This window comes from Pantherophis guttatus, chromosome 2, assembly GCF_059756535.1.
Source record: "Pantherophis guttatus breed Tessera chromosome 2, ASM5975653v1, whole genome shotgun sequence".
Classification (NCBI taxonomy): Eukaryota; Metazoa; Chordata; class Lepidosauria; order Squamata; family Colubridae; genus Pantherophis; species Pantherophis guttatus.
The window spans coordinates 223,560,277-223,580,810 of record NC_142064.1 but is presented as its reverse complement, the minus strand read 5'-3'; the positions used below and the strand labels follow the sequence as shown (position 1 = coordinate 223,580,810).

Genomic DNA, 20,534 nt, shown 5'->3' with positions numbered 1-20,534 from the left:
GAGTTGCCTGATCGTCAGAGGCTTTTAAAAGCATTTTTTTCCGCAACCTCTTAAGATTGTGGAAAAAATGCTTTTAAAAGTAAAAAAAAAAAAAAAGTTGGCCATGCCCACTCAGTCACATTACCCTCCACCACCATCAAGCCACGCCCACAGAACCGGTAGTAACAAATTTTACATTTCACCACTGTGATAGATGGTATATACTTGTATAGCAAAAAGGGAACTGTATTTGTTGCAAGGTAAAACTTGATGGAAATGTCTAAACATTGGACACCATGTCCAATGTTTTTAATTGTATTATTAATAAAATTATTTAATAATATATTTTAAAAAATGGCTATGCCCACTGGCCACCACACCCCAGGTCAAACACAATCCTGATGTGGAAATCGAATTTGACACCCCCAAACTAAGCCAAAGTTTGCAAATCAGAATAACTAACTTCATACATGCTAAGACATAGAAAGGCTAATCACATTTTAGTTTAATGAACTGTATTAACCATCTTAATGTCATTTGCTTTGGTTTTATGTGATGTATGCAGAGTTCATAAATTATGGTAAGAAGGAAACATGGCTTAGTGCAATGTATAAACTAAGCCGCTATGTTTTTGCCTCTGTATGTTGACCCTTGGCAGAAAGATTTGGAGTTTTTTTTTTTCCAGTTTTCTCCTCAAAAAAAGGTCTGTGGGTGCTGTTGCAGAAAACACAAAAGAGATCATGTGGCGTTTGATTTACCAATTTATAAATCCAGGGGAATAGGCAGGACGCTCAAAAATGTGCAGCACTGCCTGGCAAAGTTCTGCTGCAGTGTGGAATGATGAGACTGAACAACATTCCTGAGTCAGCCAGAGACAGTTTCAGAATCAGATTTGTATCTGCAATTCTGAACCAATAAGAGCTTTGATACAACTGCTTTTATACATATCCAAGACAAAGGATTTTGTGAGCACAGCAGTTTTCCATATATGGTTAACATACATTTGTTACATGATAATTGATACTTTCTAAATTACTAAATTCCTACATTATTTTCCAGTTCATAAGATTATCTTAGCTAAACAACCTTCCTCAGTTCTGTGATTGCTGATGCGTAGATTCATGGCTGCTTTGGATAATAAGTAACTTTTGTTTCATATGGATGTCCTTGCATTCTTGACAACTAGGCCCCTCAGAAGATATATATTACCAAGAATGGAATTTAGCTGACTTAGTGTAATCTCTAAACAAGCACATTTCTTTCTTATAATAATGTGAATAAAGAGGGTCCTTCAGTGTTCATATAGCTGACCCTGTACTATTCCTACATCATTCACATTAGCAGGACTAGGAGGGAAGCTGGCTTTCTGCCCACCAGCCCTTCCAGAAAGCGCTGAATAACTCCAACAGAATAATTCCAATTCTTGCAGATCTGATCCTCTACCTACAGTTTTCAGTATTTTGAATTAGCTGCGTCATCTCTAAAATATTTGCTTCTCTTTCTCTTTCTCTCTCCCTCTCCATCTGGTTCATTTTGCTTTATAACGGCTTCACACACACAAAAAGTTGCCGACTGTGAATAACACGTGGCAAATTAACTCTTCCTAGACCCAAATACTGTAAAAAAAACCCAACCAAAAACCAAAAAAAAAACCCTTTTCAAGCCACGCTGGCGACCAGGAAGCAAACCACTTTTGCTTCTTCGCTCGCGGTATAAAGCGCGAACGAGTGGGAAAGTATTCCCTGCATCCCGTCAATACGAACTTGAGACCGCCGTACCCGTTTTCTCCAGAGAGCCTTTCCCGTTCTCCAAGGGCTCTTGGGAATTGTAGTCCTAGAGAAAAGTATATTCAGCAGGTAGATTTAAAAACAAAAAAAGCCTCAGTGCGCTTGCGCGGACGCACAAGGCTTTGGTAGCGGTTACCAGTGCGTGGCAGGAACCGGAAGGAAGCCGGAGGGCGGGGCTTCCATCAACTGACGTGTCTTTCTGAGGGGAGAGTTGGAGTTGCTGTTGCTGCTGCTCGGCCCTTCCTTTTCCGCGTTGAGGGCGCCGAGATGGGGAGTAAGTATCTCTGGACGGCGGTGTAGGGCGCTGGCGAGAGACGGTTGTGGAGCGGAGTAGCGGGCGAGGGAAAGCGGGAGGGAGCCGGCCGTTCGTCGAGATGGTCTCGAAGAGGAACGGAGAAGCTGCTGGGAGGAGACGACCAGTTATGGGGTGGGGAAGTTGAGGGTGAAAGACGCGAAATGGCGGCTCGGAGGAGGTAACGGGTGTCCTTGGCCTGGAGATGCGGGAAGACGGTGGTGGTCTTGGGGGGACGGACGGACGGACGGGAAGGCTGTGGAGCTGAGGGATCACTTCTCTGAATGGTGGTCGCCGTGTGCGCCCGCTTAGGCTGTCGGGCTCTTGAGGGGTGGGTGGGTTGGCGAGACAGGTGGTGTCGGGGTCATTTCTTGGTGATTGAAGGGCGACTATCCCGAGACAGTTAACTATTCAAAAATAGTTCAGGTGAGCTCTTCGAGGTCCGTCCGTCAATAGGTGGAACAGTTTGAGGCTAAGTGTCCTTTACCTTGCAAAAATGGGAAGTACGAAACAACAAATAAAAAAACCCCGAAATTCGGACTAGGTTCGGATTTTCAAAGGAGCCTATTCACCAGAGATTCTTGGAGGTCAAATCTGAAACGTTTTGTGGAAATCACAAATAAAATTCGCTGCTTTGTCGGGGGATGCTTTCATAACAACAAATAGACATGGGGTTGACTCTTGTGTTTGGGGGGGCCTGGCTGTAGTTGCAAACCGAACTGCATCCGATTATAACTTTTTTTTGCAAGTTAAAAGGCAATTATCCACAGAAAATGATACCATGGTCATCCTGATCGACCATCTACAACTGCTGTCAGTCTTGTGCTTGTTTCAGAAAACCTACATCCCACACGAAATGCGCTTCTTAAGTTCCCCTCTGACAATGTTTTGAGACAAGCTACAGTCCCTCCCTCCCCCATGGGTTGTATTTGAGCAGTTGATGTGAACAGTGGTGGGATTCAGCCAGTTTGCACCCCTTCTGGAGAACCGGTTGTTAACTTTCTGAGCAGTTTGGCAAACTGGTTATTGGAATAAATCATTAGGGCAGAGAACCAGTTGTTAAATTACTTGAATCCCATCAGTGGATGTGAACTGTTATAATCTTCTTGGCCCATCCTTCTCATAACAGACATCCAAACCTATTAGACCACAGCTAGCATGAAAGATGTTGATTAGTCCTAAATATTACCTTACGTTCTTTCTTACAATTTGTTAGGATTTTAATCTGCATTTGTTTTTTTCCCCTTACTGGCTTCCTTTTAAGATATTTAGAAGCAGATAAAAAATAATCTTAACATGCCTCATGTAGATTGATATTACCAGCAATGCATTTGTAATTGCATGATAAGCACAAGGTGACCTGAAGGAAGCCCTGTAGTTTTAATATTTGTGGAACATCGCAGGTAATGCTGAAATCAACAGCAATCATCACAGTGCTCTCTTACCAATTGTTCTTGTTGGGAAATTAAAGGGAATGCAAATTAGGTATGCCATTGTTATTACAGACTCCCTGTTTTGATTGTCTTTGACTTCAGAACACAGATTTAGTAGAGGTAGCTATTTAATTTGTATATGATGTGATGGTCTTCAATTTATTTTTCTTCAAACAGGACTAACATTTATTTATTTTTATTTTATTTTATATCAAATTTATATACCACCCTTCTCCCTGAGGACTCAGGGCGGTGTACAGCCAAATAAAAACATAGACTACAAACATTAAAATACTATTAAAAAGATATATATAAATTTGGCCCCGTAATTAAAAAAAAGAACAATGACAAACCAATTAAAAACATTTAAAAGTGTTAAGTCAGCCCGGCTTGCTGAAAAAAGAAAGTTTTAAGGGCACGGCGGAAGGCACCGAGGTCTTGGATTCTCCTTATCTCGGGGGGCAGTTGGTTCCAGAGGGTAAGTGCCCCCACAGAGAAGGCCCTCCCCCTGGGGGTCACCAGCCTACATTGTTTGGCTGATGGCATCCCGAGGAGGCCCTCTCTGTGGGAGCGCACAGGTCGATGGGAGGCCGTCGGTAGCAGCAGGCGGTCTCGAAGATATCTAGGTCCTATGCCATGGAGCGCTTTAAAGGTGATAACCAACACCTTGAAGCGCACCCGAAAGACCACTGGGAGCCAGTGCAGCTCACGCAGGAGAGGTGTTGTATGGGAGCGCCATGCAGCTCCCATAACTACCCGCGTGGCCGCATTCTGGACCAGTTGGAGCCTCCGGGTGCCCCTCAAGGGGAGCCCCATGTAGAGAGCATTGCAGTAGTCCAGGCAAGAGGTGACGAGGGCATGAGTGACTGTGCGCAGGGAATCCCGATCAAGAAAGGGCCGCAACTGGCGTATCAGGCGAACCTGACAAAAAGTCCTCCTGGCCACAGCCATCAGATGCTCCTCCAAGGACAGCTGCGTATCCAGAAGGACTCCCAGATTATGTGTCTATCTGCCCAGATCATTTTCTATATTTGATTTGTTCAAGATCATAGAATCATAGGGTTGGAAGAGACATGGGAGGTCTTCTAGTCCAACCCCCAAAATATAAAGAATTGCATAGATAACTGTATAGATTAGCAATTAGTAGATTTTGAACAAGCTAAGTTTTTTCTTTTTGATGAATCTTTGTTAATTGATGAATGTCTGCTTAATTTCTCAAAATGTTCTTCACAGTTAAATTTCTTGAAGTAATCAAGCCCTTCTGCGTTATCTTGCCAGAAATTCAAAAACCAGAAAGGAAGGTAATGTATGCATTATAGAATTATAGTTTTGGCAGAATATTTATAAAAGATTAATAGGAAAAAACATTTTTGTCCTTTTCCCTATTTTTTTTTTAATGTATTCCGAAGTTATTCAGTTAAACCTCTAAGCCCTTTTAACATCTTTTTTTAAAGAAACAAAATTGTAGGGTTTGAATGGAAGGCAGAAAGGAGTATCTGTCGGGCGAATGATAGTGTGATTAACTAAAATATAATGTGTTTATTCTCTAGCTTGAATAAAATGATGCATCATTTGCTTGATGGCAGAATGCAAGATACAATTTTCTCATTTCGACAGTCCAGCTGCCAGTCCAACTGGCAGAATTAAATGTTGCTTCTAAAAAAGGAAGAGAAAACAAACTGTTTCTTAAAATGGTCCCCTCCTCAATAAATGGGATTAGTTGGTTTTCATTTAGCCATAATATCCTGCCTGAAAGGCATCAGAGAGCTGTTCTTATAGTGGTCCTTGCCTAGTTAGTATATGTGGGAAATGTGCTGGCTATCACTTTTGATAACATTTACCACCATACATAGCATTTTACTTAAAGATCACTATCACAAGCTTACTATCACAAGCCTCTACTTGTGATTTCTAACTGGGTGAATATAGGAATTTATGATAACAGTAATTTCTTTGGGGTTAACTAAAGGATACTTTTAACTGGAAAGCTTTGTTTTTACTAAAGTTCTGCTCATGTTGCGTGTGTGTGTTTTAGTAAAAGCAGTGTGGAAATGTTGGAAATTTAAATATATTAAACATATTCCATTTCTGGTTTCCAAATTACAGTAACAGATATAATCCTGTATCACAGCAATTGGAGGGTCCCTCAGCCTTCTATTTAGCATTTTTGGAGAGTTGTCAGGGAAAAGAGGGAAAGAAGGATTGAGTTTCTTGAAAGTCATGTATAATATTAGCTGAATTTCTCATGGAAATGTCATGCTTGTTCTAGCCAAATGTTGGCAATGACAATCATTTTAACAATTTCATCTCTTACTGTAGATCCAGTTTAAAGAAAAAGTGCTATGGACAGCTATCACTCTCTTCATCTTTTTGGTCTGCTGCCAGGTATTTTCTGTTTATTCTTTGAAGCCTTTCTTTAAAACCAAAGCTAGAGAGCCAAACCTATGATAATTTTGCTTATTTTTTTTTTAAACACAGATTCCCCTTTTTGGTATTATGTCATCGGATTCAGCTGATCCCTTTTATTGGATAAGAGTAATTCTGGCTTCCAACAGAGGTATTGAAATTCACCTTAATAATTTATTTTTTTTGCTAAATTTCATTTCTGTCTATCATATAACAAACTGGGTTTCTTCTTTAAGTGAGTTAAGCACTTTGCATTCCCACTGACTTCAGTAATAATATTCCATCTAATCAGTAGGACTTAAATATGCATTATTTTGGTTTGTATATTGTGATTGTAAAATGGGGTTTTGTGGCTTGGCCATAATGATGCTGTCATTACAAATACAGAAGATAGAAGCATATTTTTGGTGATTTTAAAGCAGTTCACATATATTATTTCACTAATTTTACCTTTGGGGCTGAGGCTGAGAAATTGATTGATCTAAGTATAAAAAAGGATTGGGGATTTCCATTACTTTGTGTCAACTCAATGTTATAGGAGAGTCAGTTTTGTATAATAGTTAAGGCACCAGGATAGAAACCATGATATTGTGAATTCTAGTTCTTTCTTAGGCAAAAAGCAAGCTGGGTGACATTGGGCCAGTCACTCTTGACTTGAAGGTGTGTGTGTACATGTGCATGCAGAGTGCTATATGTTAATAGCTAAGTGGACTGCCTGGAATTGAACGAGAGAATGAATCAGAAGTTACTGGTGTCTTAGCAGAGCTAAAAGAGGTCATGTTTTCCTTTTATTTCCCCACCCTTAATTTGATGAACTGCTGAAAACCAGCACCTTTTAGCTCACATAATCTGGTAAAGCTCTCTTCTCTGCAGTTTGAACATGCATACAGGGAAAGTTGGTAATGCTACAATAATACTAGTTCATATATTTTAACTCTGTTCTGCAGGTCATTTAAACAAATATCATCTTGAACGTTTTATTTTTTAAATTTGTACTCCCACTTTTTGTTACTAGTTGGCAATGCAAATTTATACACAGGGACAAAGATAAAAAGCATAATTCAAATTTCAAAAGTTCAGAATTCTTTTGATTATTCTTATAAATTTTGATTTACCTGGAAATAATAGCATATGTGCAAAATCTTTACAACCAGCATTTTCTGTATGTTTAAAAAGCTCTGTCAAATTATTATGCTTCAATAGGTTGGAAAATGCTGTTTCTAAAGGATGAGGCTTTTAAAGCCTCTTCTAAATGAACTGTAGTTTCAGCTTGCTTTGCTAAAGCAGGTTCTCCTAATTTGATAATATAACAGAATGATCATTTTTTGCAAAATGGCAAAGAATAAAGTTCCATTGAAAATTTAAATCTCTATTTATATCTTTATAATGTCTTGAGATGGCCAGTTATCTGTGTAGGGCTGAGCAGGAAAGAATTGGTAGATCCTGTCTTTCACTCTATTTTTAATTTCCAACAGGCACACTGATGGAACTAGGCATTTCTCCCATTGTCACATCTGGTCTCATCATGCAGTTACTGGCTGGTGCCAAAATAATTGAAGTTGGGGATACGCCAAAAGACAGAGCTCTCTTCAATGGGGCACAGAAATGTAAGGAACAAGAAATTTTAAACAATTTTTATTCTAGTTCATGGGTATCAAACTGGCGGCCTGTGGGCCAGATGCATCATGTGCAGGCCATGCCCACTCCAGCTCCGCAAACAAGAATGTTGTGAAACGTCACATGACGGTAACATGACGCAGCGAGTTTGACCCCCATGTTCTAGTTCATGCAGATATAGACAGTGGACAATATAAATTGACCTCTCAGGAAATTTGGAATGTTAAATTGCATTCACTTTTTTTGTCCTGTAATTCTTTTCCAGTGTTTGGCATGATTATTACTATTGGACAGTCTATTGTTTATGTAATGACTGGAATGTATGGAGACCCATCAGAGATGGGAGCAGGAATCTGTCTCCTTATCACCATTCAGGTAACTTTTAAGTTATTAAAACTCTTCTGGATGTTTATCTGTAGATATTTAGGATCTGTAAATATTTAAAATTTAAAAGATCGAAATTGGGCCCTTTTGCAAACTTGCCCAGCCCTTTCTCTGCAAGAATGTTAAATGCTCTTGACAGTCACCTGGAAGCTTCCTTCTTAGACAGGAAATTTACTATGGAAGGTTCTGGGTATATTAATTTCACAACCAAAGAACTGACATTTCATAACTGTATGTTTACCCGTCCAGTAATACTATTGAAAAGGTTAAACAATCAACTTGGATGAAGCTGACACAGAAACATAGTACCCCAAAGGGCTGCCCTCCTTAATAAGAGATCTCCACAGACAAGGATTTATAAAAATTGCTGTGCCTATTTAATTGTTTTGGTATTGTTTTTAATTAGTAATTTTTAATTGAACTGATTGATATACATTTCTCCTTGCAGCTTTTTGTTGCCGGTTTGATAGTTCTTCTGTTGGATGAACTTCTGCAAAAAGGCTACGGTCTTGGCTCTGGCATTTCTCTCTTCATTGCTACTAATATCTGTGAGACAATTGTATGGAAGGCATTCAGCCCAACTACAGTGAACACTGGCCGAGGTAATCATTCTCTAAAGAGATGTATATCAATCCTTTGGAAGGAAACAAGAAAAAAAAGATCTTCTTATTTTTCCAATATCCACAGGCATACTGGCATAGTATGTTGAGTATCACCTGAAAAAGAAAAATTGCAAGTTAGTAAGGATAAGGAGCAGTGTACTGGTTTGCTTGAGTTTTTATGTGTTATGCTATCTTTAGGGAAACATGGCTGCCTGGAACCCTGAATACCTCTGTGAAAATGTGTGTATTGTGGTAAATTTCACTTTTTGGGCAATTCATGCAAGAATTGGCTGAGTAGGAAAGCTTGTATCTCATTATCAGCAGAACTAATAGGAAACCCAGGGAGTTTTAAGTGAGTGAGTGGAAAACCAAGCAGCAAAGCATTTTTTTCTGCAATTTAAATCCTGTACAAACTGTAGTTTGTTTTAATTGTTTTAATTGTAATTTATTGAAAAAGTAATTGTGGCCTACTTCACATAGAATCCTCAAACCACAGCTAGTTTCATACATGGCAGTGAACCAAGATATGCACAGTATATTGTATGCTGTTTTAATTTTAAAACAACCAGGTTGTTTTTTCAGAAAATTGTTAGCTGTATGCAGCAAACCAATTCTGTGTGGATCAGGAATGCTTGAAAAACATTCCCTTCGATCAGGGAATTTATCTCCATATATGTTTATAGTTCTTTTTCAGTCCTTCACAGAGGAGCTGTTTATTTCTGTATGATTAGAATTAGCAGACAATGATTAATGTAGCCTTATAGACCTTTGGTTGCTTTTTATTATTATTGTTAAAATTGTTACCATTTTATTTACTTTCTCTCTGTTTTATATATTATTCTTAACATATTTTTGTTTTATCAGTTTTAGCTAATTTCTTACTGTCCTTGTAATCTGATATTATAAAATAAATTTAATAAATTACTGCTATCTTTACAGTGTAATTTACATTAATACTAGTAGTCACATGACTAAGAAGAAGGAAATGTTGGGGTTTAATCTCAGTTTTAGAGAATGAATCAATAACCTTAGGAATAATTGGAATATACGGGATAACTGCCAGCTTTCAAAGGCAAGGACTGTAAAGCATCAACAGCTTTTCATATAGTAGTTAATAATTTCTTCTTAATGTTCATTAAAAGGCATGGAGTTTGAAGGCGCCATCATTGCCCTGTTCCATCTGCTAGCTACTCGCACAGACAAAGTTAGAGCTCTCAGGGAAGCCTTCTATCGGCAGAATCTCCCCAACCTTATGAACTTGATTTCCACCATATTTGTCTTTGCTGTTGTCATTTATTTCCAGGTATGTAGAAGTATAGAATGATGATTTAGAGTTTAACATATTTTCATATTCTATTCAGGGCTGGGAAGATGTTTAAGGCCATATAATTTCTGATGAAATGCTTATTAAATACATCACCAAAATATGAAGTTTGAATATTTCCATAAGGTTTATTGGCAAAATATAAGATGTACCATAGATTAGAAGTGATACTCTGTTAATGTGAGTTATCCTTTTATCTTGGTTTAAAGCTAATTGAAACACTGGATATTTCCTGCCAGCAGAAATAAGATCATAATCAGAAGTGTAGTTTCACTTGGTGACCACTTCACTTAACCAAGTTGTTGGTCCTAATTGTGGTCGCTAAAGAAGGATTACCTAATAAAGAGAAAAAAATAACATTTTATTGTTTGAGATTACTTTTTAAAAATAACCTTGATTTGATTGACCCTTGTAATTCACCCTTCTGTGAATTACAATTTCTTTGTGTTTACATTTTAATTTCTTTCCCTTTGTGATCCACAGGGATTTAGAGTGGACCTCCCTATAAAATCTGCTCGCTACCGTGGCCAGTACAATACCTATCCAATCAAATTATTCTATACCTCCAATATTCCCATTATTCTTCAGTCTGCATTGGTTTCCAACTTATATGTAATTTCTCAGATGCTCTCTGCTCGTTTTAGTGGCAACATATTGGTTAGCCTTCTGGGTACTTGGTCTGTAAGTATTTTGAAAGTTCTTCTCTATAACTGTACTTAAAAATTCTTCTAGCAAAGGCACCCCAGAGAAGACAGATTTACAGTACTATACTTTTAAAAACTTGATAATTTCTCTAGTTCTTTCTTCCAAGTAGACACATACAGAATTGCATTGTATTTGTTTTTTATTTACGATTTGTCTTAAAAGTGAGATGGCCTTTCATATTGAGCCTTACTTAATTTTTTGTCTTATTACCAGTTCCTTCGTATTATATTAGCTTTAGTATATTTTATTATATTATGCTAACAATGCATGCAAACATCTTTGCAATGCAACAAAAGACTCATCACTATTATTGGATAAATTGACTAAATTGGCTGCTAGCAATTGTGTAATACTTATTCACTCAAGGAAGTTTAATCCAATTTTGCTGAAAGCAACCTGTTTTCACTGTAGGATACATCAACTGGAGGTCCTGCCCGTTCATATCCTGTTGGTGGTCTTTGTTATTACCTGTCGCCTCCTGAGTCTTTTACATCAGTTTTAGACGATCCTGTTCATGCAGTTGTTTATATTGTGTTTATGTTGGGTTCCTGTGCTTTCTTTTCCAAAACCTGGATTGAAGTCTCTGGCTCATCTGCAAAAGATGTAAGTAAATCGCGTAAATCTCACATCTTTAGATGCATCAACATGCTGCCGTAAACACTTGAAGAAAAAATTCACGGAAAGGTCAAATTCAATCAGAACTATAGGATATGCCTCAGAGCAAGTCACACTGCTGCTCTATTAAATTTGGCATTGTTTAGACTGTGGCATTCCAAGCACTTTCCCCTGTGCATCTGGAGATGCTATGGATTTAATCTGGGTCTCTTGCTGAATATCTGCTAGAAAATAGGCTTGGTTACTTAACATCCAAAACTACCCTCCACCCCCCCACCCCCATCCTGCCAAATCTTGGGTGCTCATTGTATAGCCATTCATTCTTCTCAGGGCACCAAAATATCTCATGTATGACTTTATAAACGTTTATAACTCCTTTCTAGAAATTATTCCCCGGGGTTACTTGAGAAGATGGCAATATGCCTTAATAAATTAAATCTTTTTTTCTGTTTAGTTGCCATATCCTTGTACTATTTCTAATTTTAAGAACTGTTGAGGTTCTTATATTTTTATAGCAACCAAATGTAGTGATTCTCTTCACAAAATGCTAAAATTTTACTTATTTTGGAGTACAGGTTGCTAAACAACTGAAGGAGCAACAGATGGTTATGAGGGGTCACAGAGAAACCTCCATGGTTCATGAACTCAACAGGTGAGTTATAAATCTGTAACGTTATTGTAATCTGTGTTGCTATTTGAGCTTTCATTTGTTTCAGAGAAGCAGAACTGGAAATAAAGTATCTTGCAGATTTAATGCCCTTGCTGTGCTCTATCCTTGTTACTGAAATTCTAGCCTTAGAAAATGTTCTCCATAATATTCCTGAGAACGCTTGCTTTATATTTGGTAAGGCAAAGGCAATAAACCTCATGGTTTGCTTATTTTAAAAAGGCAACTTTTTTCACTACTGATGCGGATGTTAAAAGAAGTAAATAATCTCTTTCATGTATGTAACACAGAAATAAAATGTACATGCAGCCTGGGTTGTACTTTAGTTGAATACAAGAATGCTTATACAGGTAATGCCCGTGTTATGACAGTTCACTTAGCAACCATTTGAAGTTAAGACGTAGCCGCCGTGCCGCCGCGCCCCCGCCCCCCCAAAGTACTTACGATCCAGTCCCGAAGTTATGAGGCCGTCGTTCACCCTTATGAATGACTGCAGAGGCACTGCAATATTTGTCCTGCCTATTCCCTCCCCCTGTTGGATCTCCACAGGCAAGCCTGTGAAGACTCACCTTTCGAAGAGCTAGTGAGGTGTCTCCTCTCCAGGACAAGAGGCTGCCTGCCACTTCTGGAGGGGTGGGCAGCCTCGTTAAGTCTTCTCCAAAGGCTTCCAGGTGAGGCTTTGGGGCAGCAAACCTGCGTCACTTCAGGCCTCTCATTAGGGTGCAGACACTTTTTCCCCGAAGACTGGGGGTTGCTCAAACACTTTTCACCAGGATGGAGACTAAAAGCTTAGTCTGCATGCAGATGGGGCCCTTGGATCATCAGGATCTGAACTTCCCTTCTCCAGCGCAGCACGTGGGTTCCCTCTCACCTGCAGGGGACGGGAAGGTCTGCACAGGAATTCCCTTCTGCACATGGAGGAAAGCTACCTGCTCTCTTGGCAAGCAGCTTTTTTGCTTTATTCATTTAACAACCTACACCAGGGGTCTGCAGGCCGTACACGCATGCAAATCATGAAATTAGGTTGCATGCGTAAAACCATCCCCTCCTCCCCCTACCATCTCTCCAAGGAGCCAGAAAGGTTGGAGACCACTAACCTACACAATCTCTTAGCAGCTGCACCTGAGAGGGCTGAGAAAGCAGTTGTTGAGCAAGACAATCACATGGGCACCTTGCTTAATGACTGCAATGATGTAAGAGTGTAAAGGGCAGGCTCAATTACTGTCATAAATTGAGGATTGCCTGTAGTTTGCCCAAGTATTTTCTGCAGTAGACAATTTCCGTTAAATCTTTTGGCCTAACTTGTATTTTGTTGCTCCTCCTTTTTTAGATACATTCCAACAGCTGCCGCCTTTGGTGGCCTCTGCATTGGTGCCCTCTCTGTGCTGGCAGACTTCCTTGGGGCAATAGGATCAGGCACGGGAATCTTGTTGGCTGTTACCATCATTTACCAATATTTTGAAATCTTCGTAAAAGAGCAGAGTGAAGTTGGCAGCATGGGAGCACTTCTCTTCTAAATGCAATATTGTCTCATGGACCTAGGGACCGGCGAAGAGTGTTTTTAAGTTTTTAAAAATCAGGTGAAAGAGATTAACAGTTACACAAAAACACATGGGCATACTGCATTAATAGAAACACTTCTTTTAAATGTGTGAATTTTTTTCTGAAGCACATTCCTTCGGTTCAGACTTTATTGGTATTTAGTTGCTGTTTTATAAATAGCTGGAAAACGTGTAAAAAAAACATTTTTAGAAAAAAAGGTCTTCTGTTCTTTGTTATTGTTTGAAGCAATTCTCTAAATTGGCTTAATCAGAGAGCCTTTTCTCCCTACTTTAAACTGCAGAATTTTGTCCCTAAGTTGCTTGAAGGTTTTCTGGGTTCATTATTTAAATGAAGAGTGGACAGTTATTTGTTGCAGTGTGATATTTGTCTCTTTCCCTGGAGCGGGGTGGGGAAATTGAGACTCTTCCCCCCTTCTCAAAATCACCACCCAAATTATCCATTACTTTGGGGGGGGGGGTTCTTTTGATAAGCACATACATTATTTCTCCCTTTAGGATACCACACTTAGAACATCCAGATATCTAGTCAAGCAGAGTCTGTTTTCAGTGCTGACTACTGCCATTTGACTGTTTCTTTACTTCTGCCTGGGATGATAATAGGCTCCATCTGTTGATAGAAATCTCAGGTCATGTTACTCTACAGCAGGGCTGTCAAACTCCCGGCCCACAGGTCGGATGCGTCACGTGCTGGCCACGCCCACGCCCGATTTAGCAAAGGGGGGGAAGTCCTGATACGTCACATGACAACGTGAGTTTGACACCCCTGCTCCAATGGAAGAATTAAGATCATGTCTTGCAATGCTGTACTGAACAGAGGCAGCAAACAGTGCCATAAAGGAAGCCTGAAATTTCTTACAAATGGATGCTTATAGTTTCTCTTGTATTTATTATTTTTATCTCTTGACAAGTGTTGAATGCAGTATTTCTCTTGGAAGTTACTGTACTCCTAACAAGTTTTAATTGCCATGAGATCAAAATAAATTCTAAGCTAGGAGATACGATGTTAACTATTAAATTACTGCTTGATAAGTATATGGAAGCCAGTTACAGTAGAACCTGCATATTGATTCAAATGCTTATTGTCTCCTCACCAATTGCTCTGGAATAGTGACTACAAGCCATGCAAATTCTTGTCTGCCTAAGGGGGACCCCCTTTATCTCCAGATAGTTTCATATGTTTTTCTAAGCTGAGGTGAGGGTGTTTCTTTAAATACCAAGTAGCCATTGCTTTCAGGGTAACATCTACCAAATAGGACAAGTAGCCATAACATTTTTAAGGGTGATCCACTTCTTATAAAATTCCTTGAAGGCTTGACATCTGTTGAGATATATCATTGGTTGTAAGGTGTTTTGTGTATTGTACAGACCAAATTAAAACATGGTATAATGAGAAGCATGCAGATAGAATTACTGGTCGTATTGGCTCTTGAAAAGAGCAATGAAGTCCTGGGACCACATTACTGGCCAGTTGTCTTTCTCAGTTTCAAAATGTAGAAATTTTATGCCTTGACAAAGACACCACATATTGTATATTGAAATCAGGTCAAAAACTAGTACTGAGATGGAAGTGCCAAACCTCTGGCAGTTCTGCCATTTTACCCAGCAATTTGCAACAAAATCCCAGTACCAAGAAAATGCAAATAATAACCGCATGGAAGAAGCTGAGTGTAATTCAGTAAAACTGGAAAAAAGCATAGGATCAGATACAACAGCAGATACAGATGGGAGAATTGGTAGATACTAAGGAAATCTGACTGATATGGTCTCCAAACCCAGCTTTGCTGGAGTGGGTTCTTCAGTTAATAGGCTGCTGTGATATGGATATATTTTGGGCTATTTTTAATTCCAAAACAAGTGAAAAACATATCTTATGGTGCTGTAGTACAATTTATTTGTATAGTCTTCTAGTAGGCAAAGCTCAAGGAAAAAGTTGTGTTCTGGATCAATTGCAAATCTGAATTTACAAGGCATTTTTTATTAGTAGTCCTTCTGAAAATACTTGCAAATCGATCCTTAACTTCATGAAATATAAAACTTTATAAAGGTAACTCATAGGTGAATATTAAATTGTATATTGCATTTTTATCCATCCCTTCCTATACATTTTATCCTATGTACTAAAGGAATCAAATAAGGTTCCACTCAATTTCAGAACTGGAACAGTAAAGCATCAAATTGAAGTGATTTGAAATGTCAGATCAGAACCTTTGGATAGATTGTGTGCATTACTGAAACTATCCCCCCCCAAACCTCGGCTGAAATTTACAAATTGTGGACCACTTAATCTGATTTGCATAGCCATATCGCAGAGTTTGAACTGAATTTTGGTTTGAAACAAAAGTATCTTGTTTGTGCATAAAGCATTCTTCAAGGATTGCATCAAATATTGTAGGTTTTGCCTCACTTTTGAAAGATGACTGCCAAACCAGTATTTTAATTGATGGTATTAACATACCATTAACTTTATGCACTACAGACAAGTCTGTAGTATTGCACAGGCAATAAAAAATTAAGATGTCCACCACTGTCCCTCTTCTATTTCAGTTGAATAACATTTTAACTTCAGAATAAAATTGTTTCCTTTTGCTACTCGGTTCAGTTGTTCTTAGTAGAGATAAGCTATGGTGATCTGAGATGAATCCTTTTGTAATTTAACCTGGCCTTTCTTTGAAAGGCAAAAAAAAAAAAAAAAAAGTGGGCAAGGTTTTCCTTTAATTGAATGCTCCACTGATTAATCAAGCATATATGGCTTCCCATGTCACGAAAAGTGACACTGGATGGCTTATAACATAAAAAACAATGCATATTTAAACATGAAAATGTAAAATCTGTATTTAGACATATTGATATACAGCAGTTAATTGGGATGCATTTGCTGACACACTTGCCATGGTTACTGGTTACCTGAGAGGGTGTGTATGAATACGTACATGTGCTCACACTCTTCACTTGTCAGTTGGAAGAGACTCCAGCTAAGGCCTTAGATATGAAATATCATTTTAAATGCTGTATCAGAGGCTAATAGTTTAAGCCTCAGTGGATTGAAAAGTGTGCTATAAAATGGCTTTAGCTACAAATCCATTTCCAGGCTTGGTTGCCATGATAAGTAAAATATTCTGTTTATCACCAGAACAAAACTCTTAAAACTATAACAAAAATTAAAATGGTCATTTCTGGGTTGATGTAACATTTTGAATTATAGGTAGTCCTCGATTTACAAATTTAGTGACCAAAATTGCAATGGAATCATACAAAACTTACAACCCAATTTTGAAGTTACGACACCTGCACCACCACATTCCAGACACATGATTGCATTTTGGGGCTTGGCAATTAACTCTCCTTTATAGCCATTTGCAGCATCCCATAGTCATATGACTGATTTTAGATTGTTTTGCCAGTTTCTGGTGCTTCTAGTTTCCAGATTTAAAAAAATGTTTTTTAAAAAAACAAAAACAAAACCTACATGTTTTAATTTTTCCTAGGACAGAAGATACTTTAAATGTTCTTAATATCTTTTATGGTACATTGTGACTGAAATGTGTGCCTGCTTCATGTTTTGTTTCCAGATAAAATCCCATAAGCCCATGCCCAATGAGTTTAAAGATTCATTCATCTCATAAAGGCACAGAGAGAAAGATCACCAACAAATGTTCAATAAGCAGCTCTTTTAGTGATCTCCCTTTTTTTCTCACTCTTTACCTCAGACAAGGGAATACAATAAACATCTGGTTTAAGAATGTATTCATGAAAGAAACTTTCAAATTGCAACACTTAAGTATCCACTAGAGGATGCTGTTTATTGCAGATCTAAGCTATTTGAATTAAAGTAACTTGTCAACCATATGCAGTCTATTTTTGCATAGAAATTACATATGGAAAAATACTAGACATCTCGTGGTATGTACTTGAACTTTTATCCTGTAGTTTTAAATATATATTTGGAATAGTTGCCACAAAAGTACTTCTTTGTTTTCTACAAGATCTTTCAAGCAAGCAAAAGCATTATTGCATAGCCCTTCAGAATAAAGGTTTATAAGATATACAGAATACTTCTGAGTGAGGGGCGCATAAAATGTGTAAGCCACCTATTGCTGCTGAAGAGAGATTGGGAAAGAGTGGGCAGGGGGAAAAAATCCTGATCATTGATAGCATTATTGGATATAATGCAAATATGCAAACATAAGTTGTTTGATAACTTACCATTGTAATATAAACAGAAATCTGTTTAATCACTCAGATGTAGTATTAAATCTGCTGATGAGTTCTAGTTCAGTTGTTTTACAGTTCCTATGTAGAAATGATTTGTCACCTTATAACCATGTTGCTTAGTGACAGAGTTGCCAAACCCAATTGTAGTCAGTAAGTGAATTCGCTAAAAACTTGCCCAACGCAAACTTTCATTTAAGCACAACTATTACTGAGAAATGTCTTCTATTTCCTAGGAAGAGGAAAAAATACGTTCAAACTGAACAAGATCAGTCAAATGCTACTACCAGTTATGCCATTGTTTATATAGACCTAAGCAAGTTGGCATTTAATGAACAAAATATTTTCTGAGGCTGAGGAATTCTTGATCATATTCATCAATTAATTGTATGCATGAATTAACCAATGACAACCATTAATAAGGGCAAAGAAGCTACCCTGAGTGTCAATTTTTAATGACTTAAAAAAATCATGAATTGTTACCAAGGAAAGTGAAAAATGTAAGAATGTTTTGTTTCTTGATTGATTGATCTAATACAATTTGCAGATTTAGATTTTTCTTACAAAATAGCAATAGAAATCGCACTTAAGACTTATATACCGCTTCACTGAGCTTTACAGCCATTTCTAAGCAGTTTACAGAGTCAGCATATTGCCGCCATCAATCCACTGAGTCACCACAATTCATCAACAACAATTTCTAATCTAGAAGTTTTGCTGTGCTGTAATAATACACTTGTGAACACTTGCTCCTAGTTATTCTAACTTGCTCCATTGTGCTTCCAAGCTAAGTAAAATAGTTTTGCCCTACCTAGTGACAAGTGTACTTCATCACAAACTGGCCAGTAAAAGTGAAGGATTTGTTAAAAAGGATACTTCAGTAATTGGGGGAGCATCAATGTAAAGCCCACCTACTGTACATCTCTCCCATTTGTTTGGAAAAAAACGTTTGTTGGTAGAATGTGTAGTTCTGCAAATAACCTGAAACCTCTTGGAACAGGTACAGCAGTTTTTAAGACTGATACAGTTTCAATATAGGCCTAAACTACTGTAATTACTGAAAATAAAGCCAAAGTTACAGAATCTCTAAGTAGGGCCCACAGAGTTGCACAAAAGAAGGATTTTTTAATAACCCAGGAATAATGACTAGTCTTGTTAATTGCACTGTCATAAAATCTTAAACCTGACTTGCTGAAAAGGCCAAACTTGGAAAGAGATGCAATACATGTCGAGCTAATGTGAACCTGACACTGTCGCTATATTATAATTAATAGTATTTTCTTCATCTTTTACTCTAGTCTGCATTAATCCAATCCATGGTATGTTTGTGATTTTCCAGGATGCTTGAAGCTTCTTACTTCTGTTTATCTCTTTATTCAACATGCAATTTGGTTCAAAAGGCTGCTGCTTTAATGATTCCCATTTTATAGAGAAAACAAATGTTTGTACCTCTCTAGCTTTTTTCCAGTCTTTATCCTTCCTTAACTCTGTAGGTTACAGCACAATCCCAGTGCAGTAGCTATTGCCAAACTGTCCTCCTCATTTGTATTCATCTCAGGGAGATCAAGAGTTTTCTGACAATGAGAGCCATTATGCTGTATTTTCTCATCTATGTGCGTAGAGAGGGTGCAAAGTCAAAACTACCCTTTCCTTGTCAACGGATGTGAAGGGCCCCATTTCCCTCCAGAGCTGCAACAGGCAGTTGGATATAGCCTATGGTCATGAACAAAGAATCACTAAAACAACTTACAATATGTCAGACCACATGACTGAAGCTAAGTGAATAACAATAACACTCAGTTTGAAGAATAGGCTGTTAGGTGCAGAGTTTCTAATGAATCTGAAAGCACACAAGGAGGATCTTTACAGCTAAAGCAAGTTTCATCTGTAGCTCATTGGCAGTATTGATCTACATAGCTCTCTTCAGAGTTAGGAACATTCAGGAACATTCAACAATCTAATGATCTGGAGCTACATTACTTGAATACATTATATCCAAGGTTGATTTTTATGTTGATATTTGGGGTACAAAATTCCCTCTCCCTTTCTGCCACACAATTCTTTTTATCTTGTGATTTCCTATTTTTTCAACTGTTAAGGCTTAATTTGATCATTTCAGCCATGTACTCTTCCTCCTTTAAGATTGTTTCAAACTGGACCATCATTCATTCAATGGACAAGGTAGCTTTTCTTCTGAAAGGAACAGCCACACTGGAATTTCCCCAGGTCCAGTCTGTCTCCAAAGGCACAAGTGGCTGCTTTGACTGGTGAGCCAGTCATGACTTTACCTGGAAGATAATTGCCTAACCCCAGTGATCCATAACCTAATAATCTCATGTTTGCAATAGTGAAGGAGGCTGCCCCTGAAGATGGTCTCAAAGTTGCAATTTATCCAAATGTTTAAGTGGGACAACTAAGTGAGATCATATACTAAGTGAGATCATATTCCTGAAAGGACTGTCCAGACTGCCTATTACTAAATACAGTAATGGACCCAATATAAGATGTTGGCATTAAGCCTATAAAGGCCTAAGTGACTTAGGATTTAGGATCTAGAAATCTTAGGATCTAGGATCTAGGAATTTAACAGGTAATTTTCCCTAATGCCATCCAAGACATAACAACTCTACTACCCTACTTACAGTGGGGTAGTCAAAGGTAGAATATCTCTGTGGAAGGGAACTGTCTTCTAAAGGTAATGTGTATTGACTGCCATGCCAGTTTGTTTTGAGATTAAAACTGAAAACATACTTGTTCATGCAGCCACTTTAGAGTGCCTTTAAGACTGTCTTGTTTTATTTTTTGGGATTTTTAAAAATACGTATGGATTTAAGGATGGTTCGTCTTACTGCTGGTTTATTTTAGATAGTCTTACTGTCCTTTTGTAAACTATTCTTGGCATAACAGTTTTATTTTATAAAGTGAAATAAATAACCTCCCATTGGCCTATTG

At 38.1% G+C, this 20,534-nt stretch overlaps 1 protein-coding gene across 2 annotated transcripts; it reads left to right on the top strand.

Annotated features, from left to right (window-relative positions):
* Positions 1-1,925: 1,925 nt before the first annotated feature.
* Positions 1,926-15,962, top strand: SEC61A1 (SEC61 translocon subunit alpha 1). Of its 2 annotated transcripts, XM_034431507.3 has the most exons (12): positions 1,926-2,040; positions 4,725-4,792; positions 5,811-5,876; positions 5,970-6,048; positions 7,373-7,504; positions 7,780-7,889; positions 8,347-8,500; positions 9,643-9,803; positions 10,308-10,505; positions 10,941-11,132; positions 11,720-11,796; positions 13,142-15,962. In XM_034431507.3, exons 1-12 carry the CDS (start codon positions 2,034-2,036, stop codon positions 13,326-13,328), a joined length of 1,431 nt encoding a protein of 476 aa, XP_034287398.1. In that variant the 5' UTR covers positions 1,926-2,033; the 3' UTR covers positions 13,329-15,962. The 2 variants fall into 2 exon arrangements, with proteins under 2 accessions (XP_034287398.1, XP_087739854.1); XM_087883728.1 differs by lacking the exon at positions 1,926-2,040 and having other exon boundaries at positions 4,712-4,792.
* Positions 15,963-20,534: the final 4,572 nt, after the last annotated feature.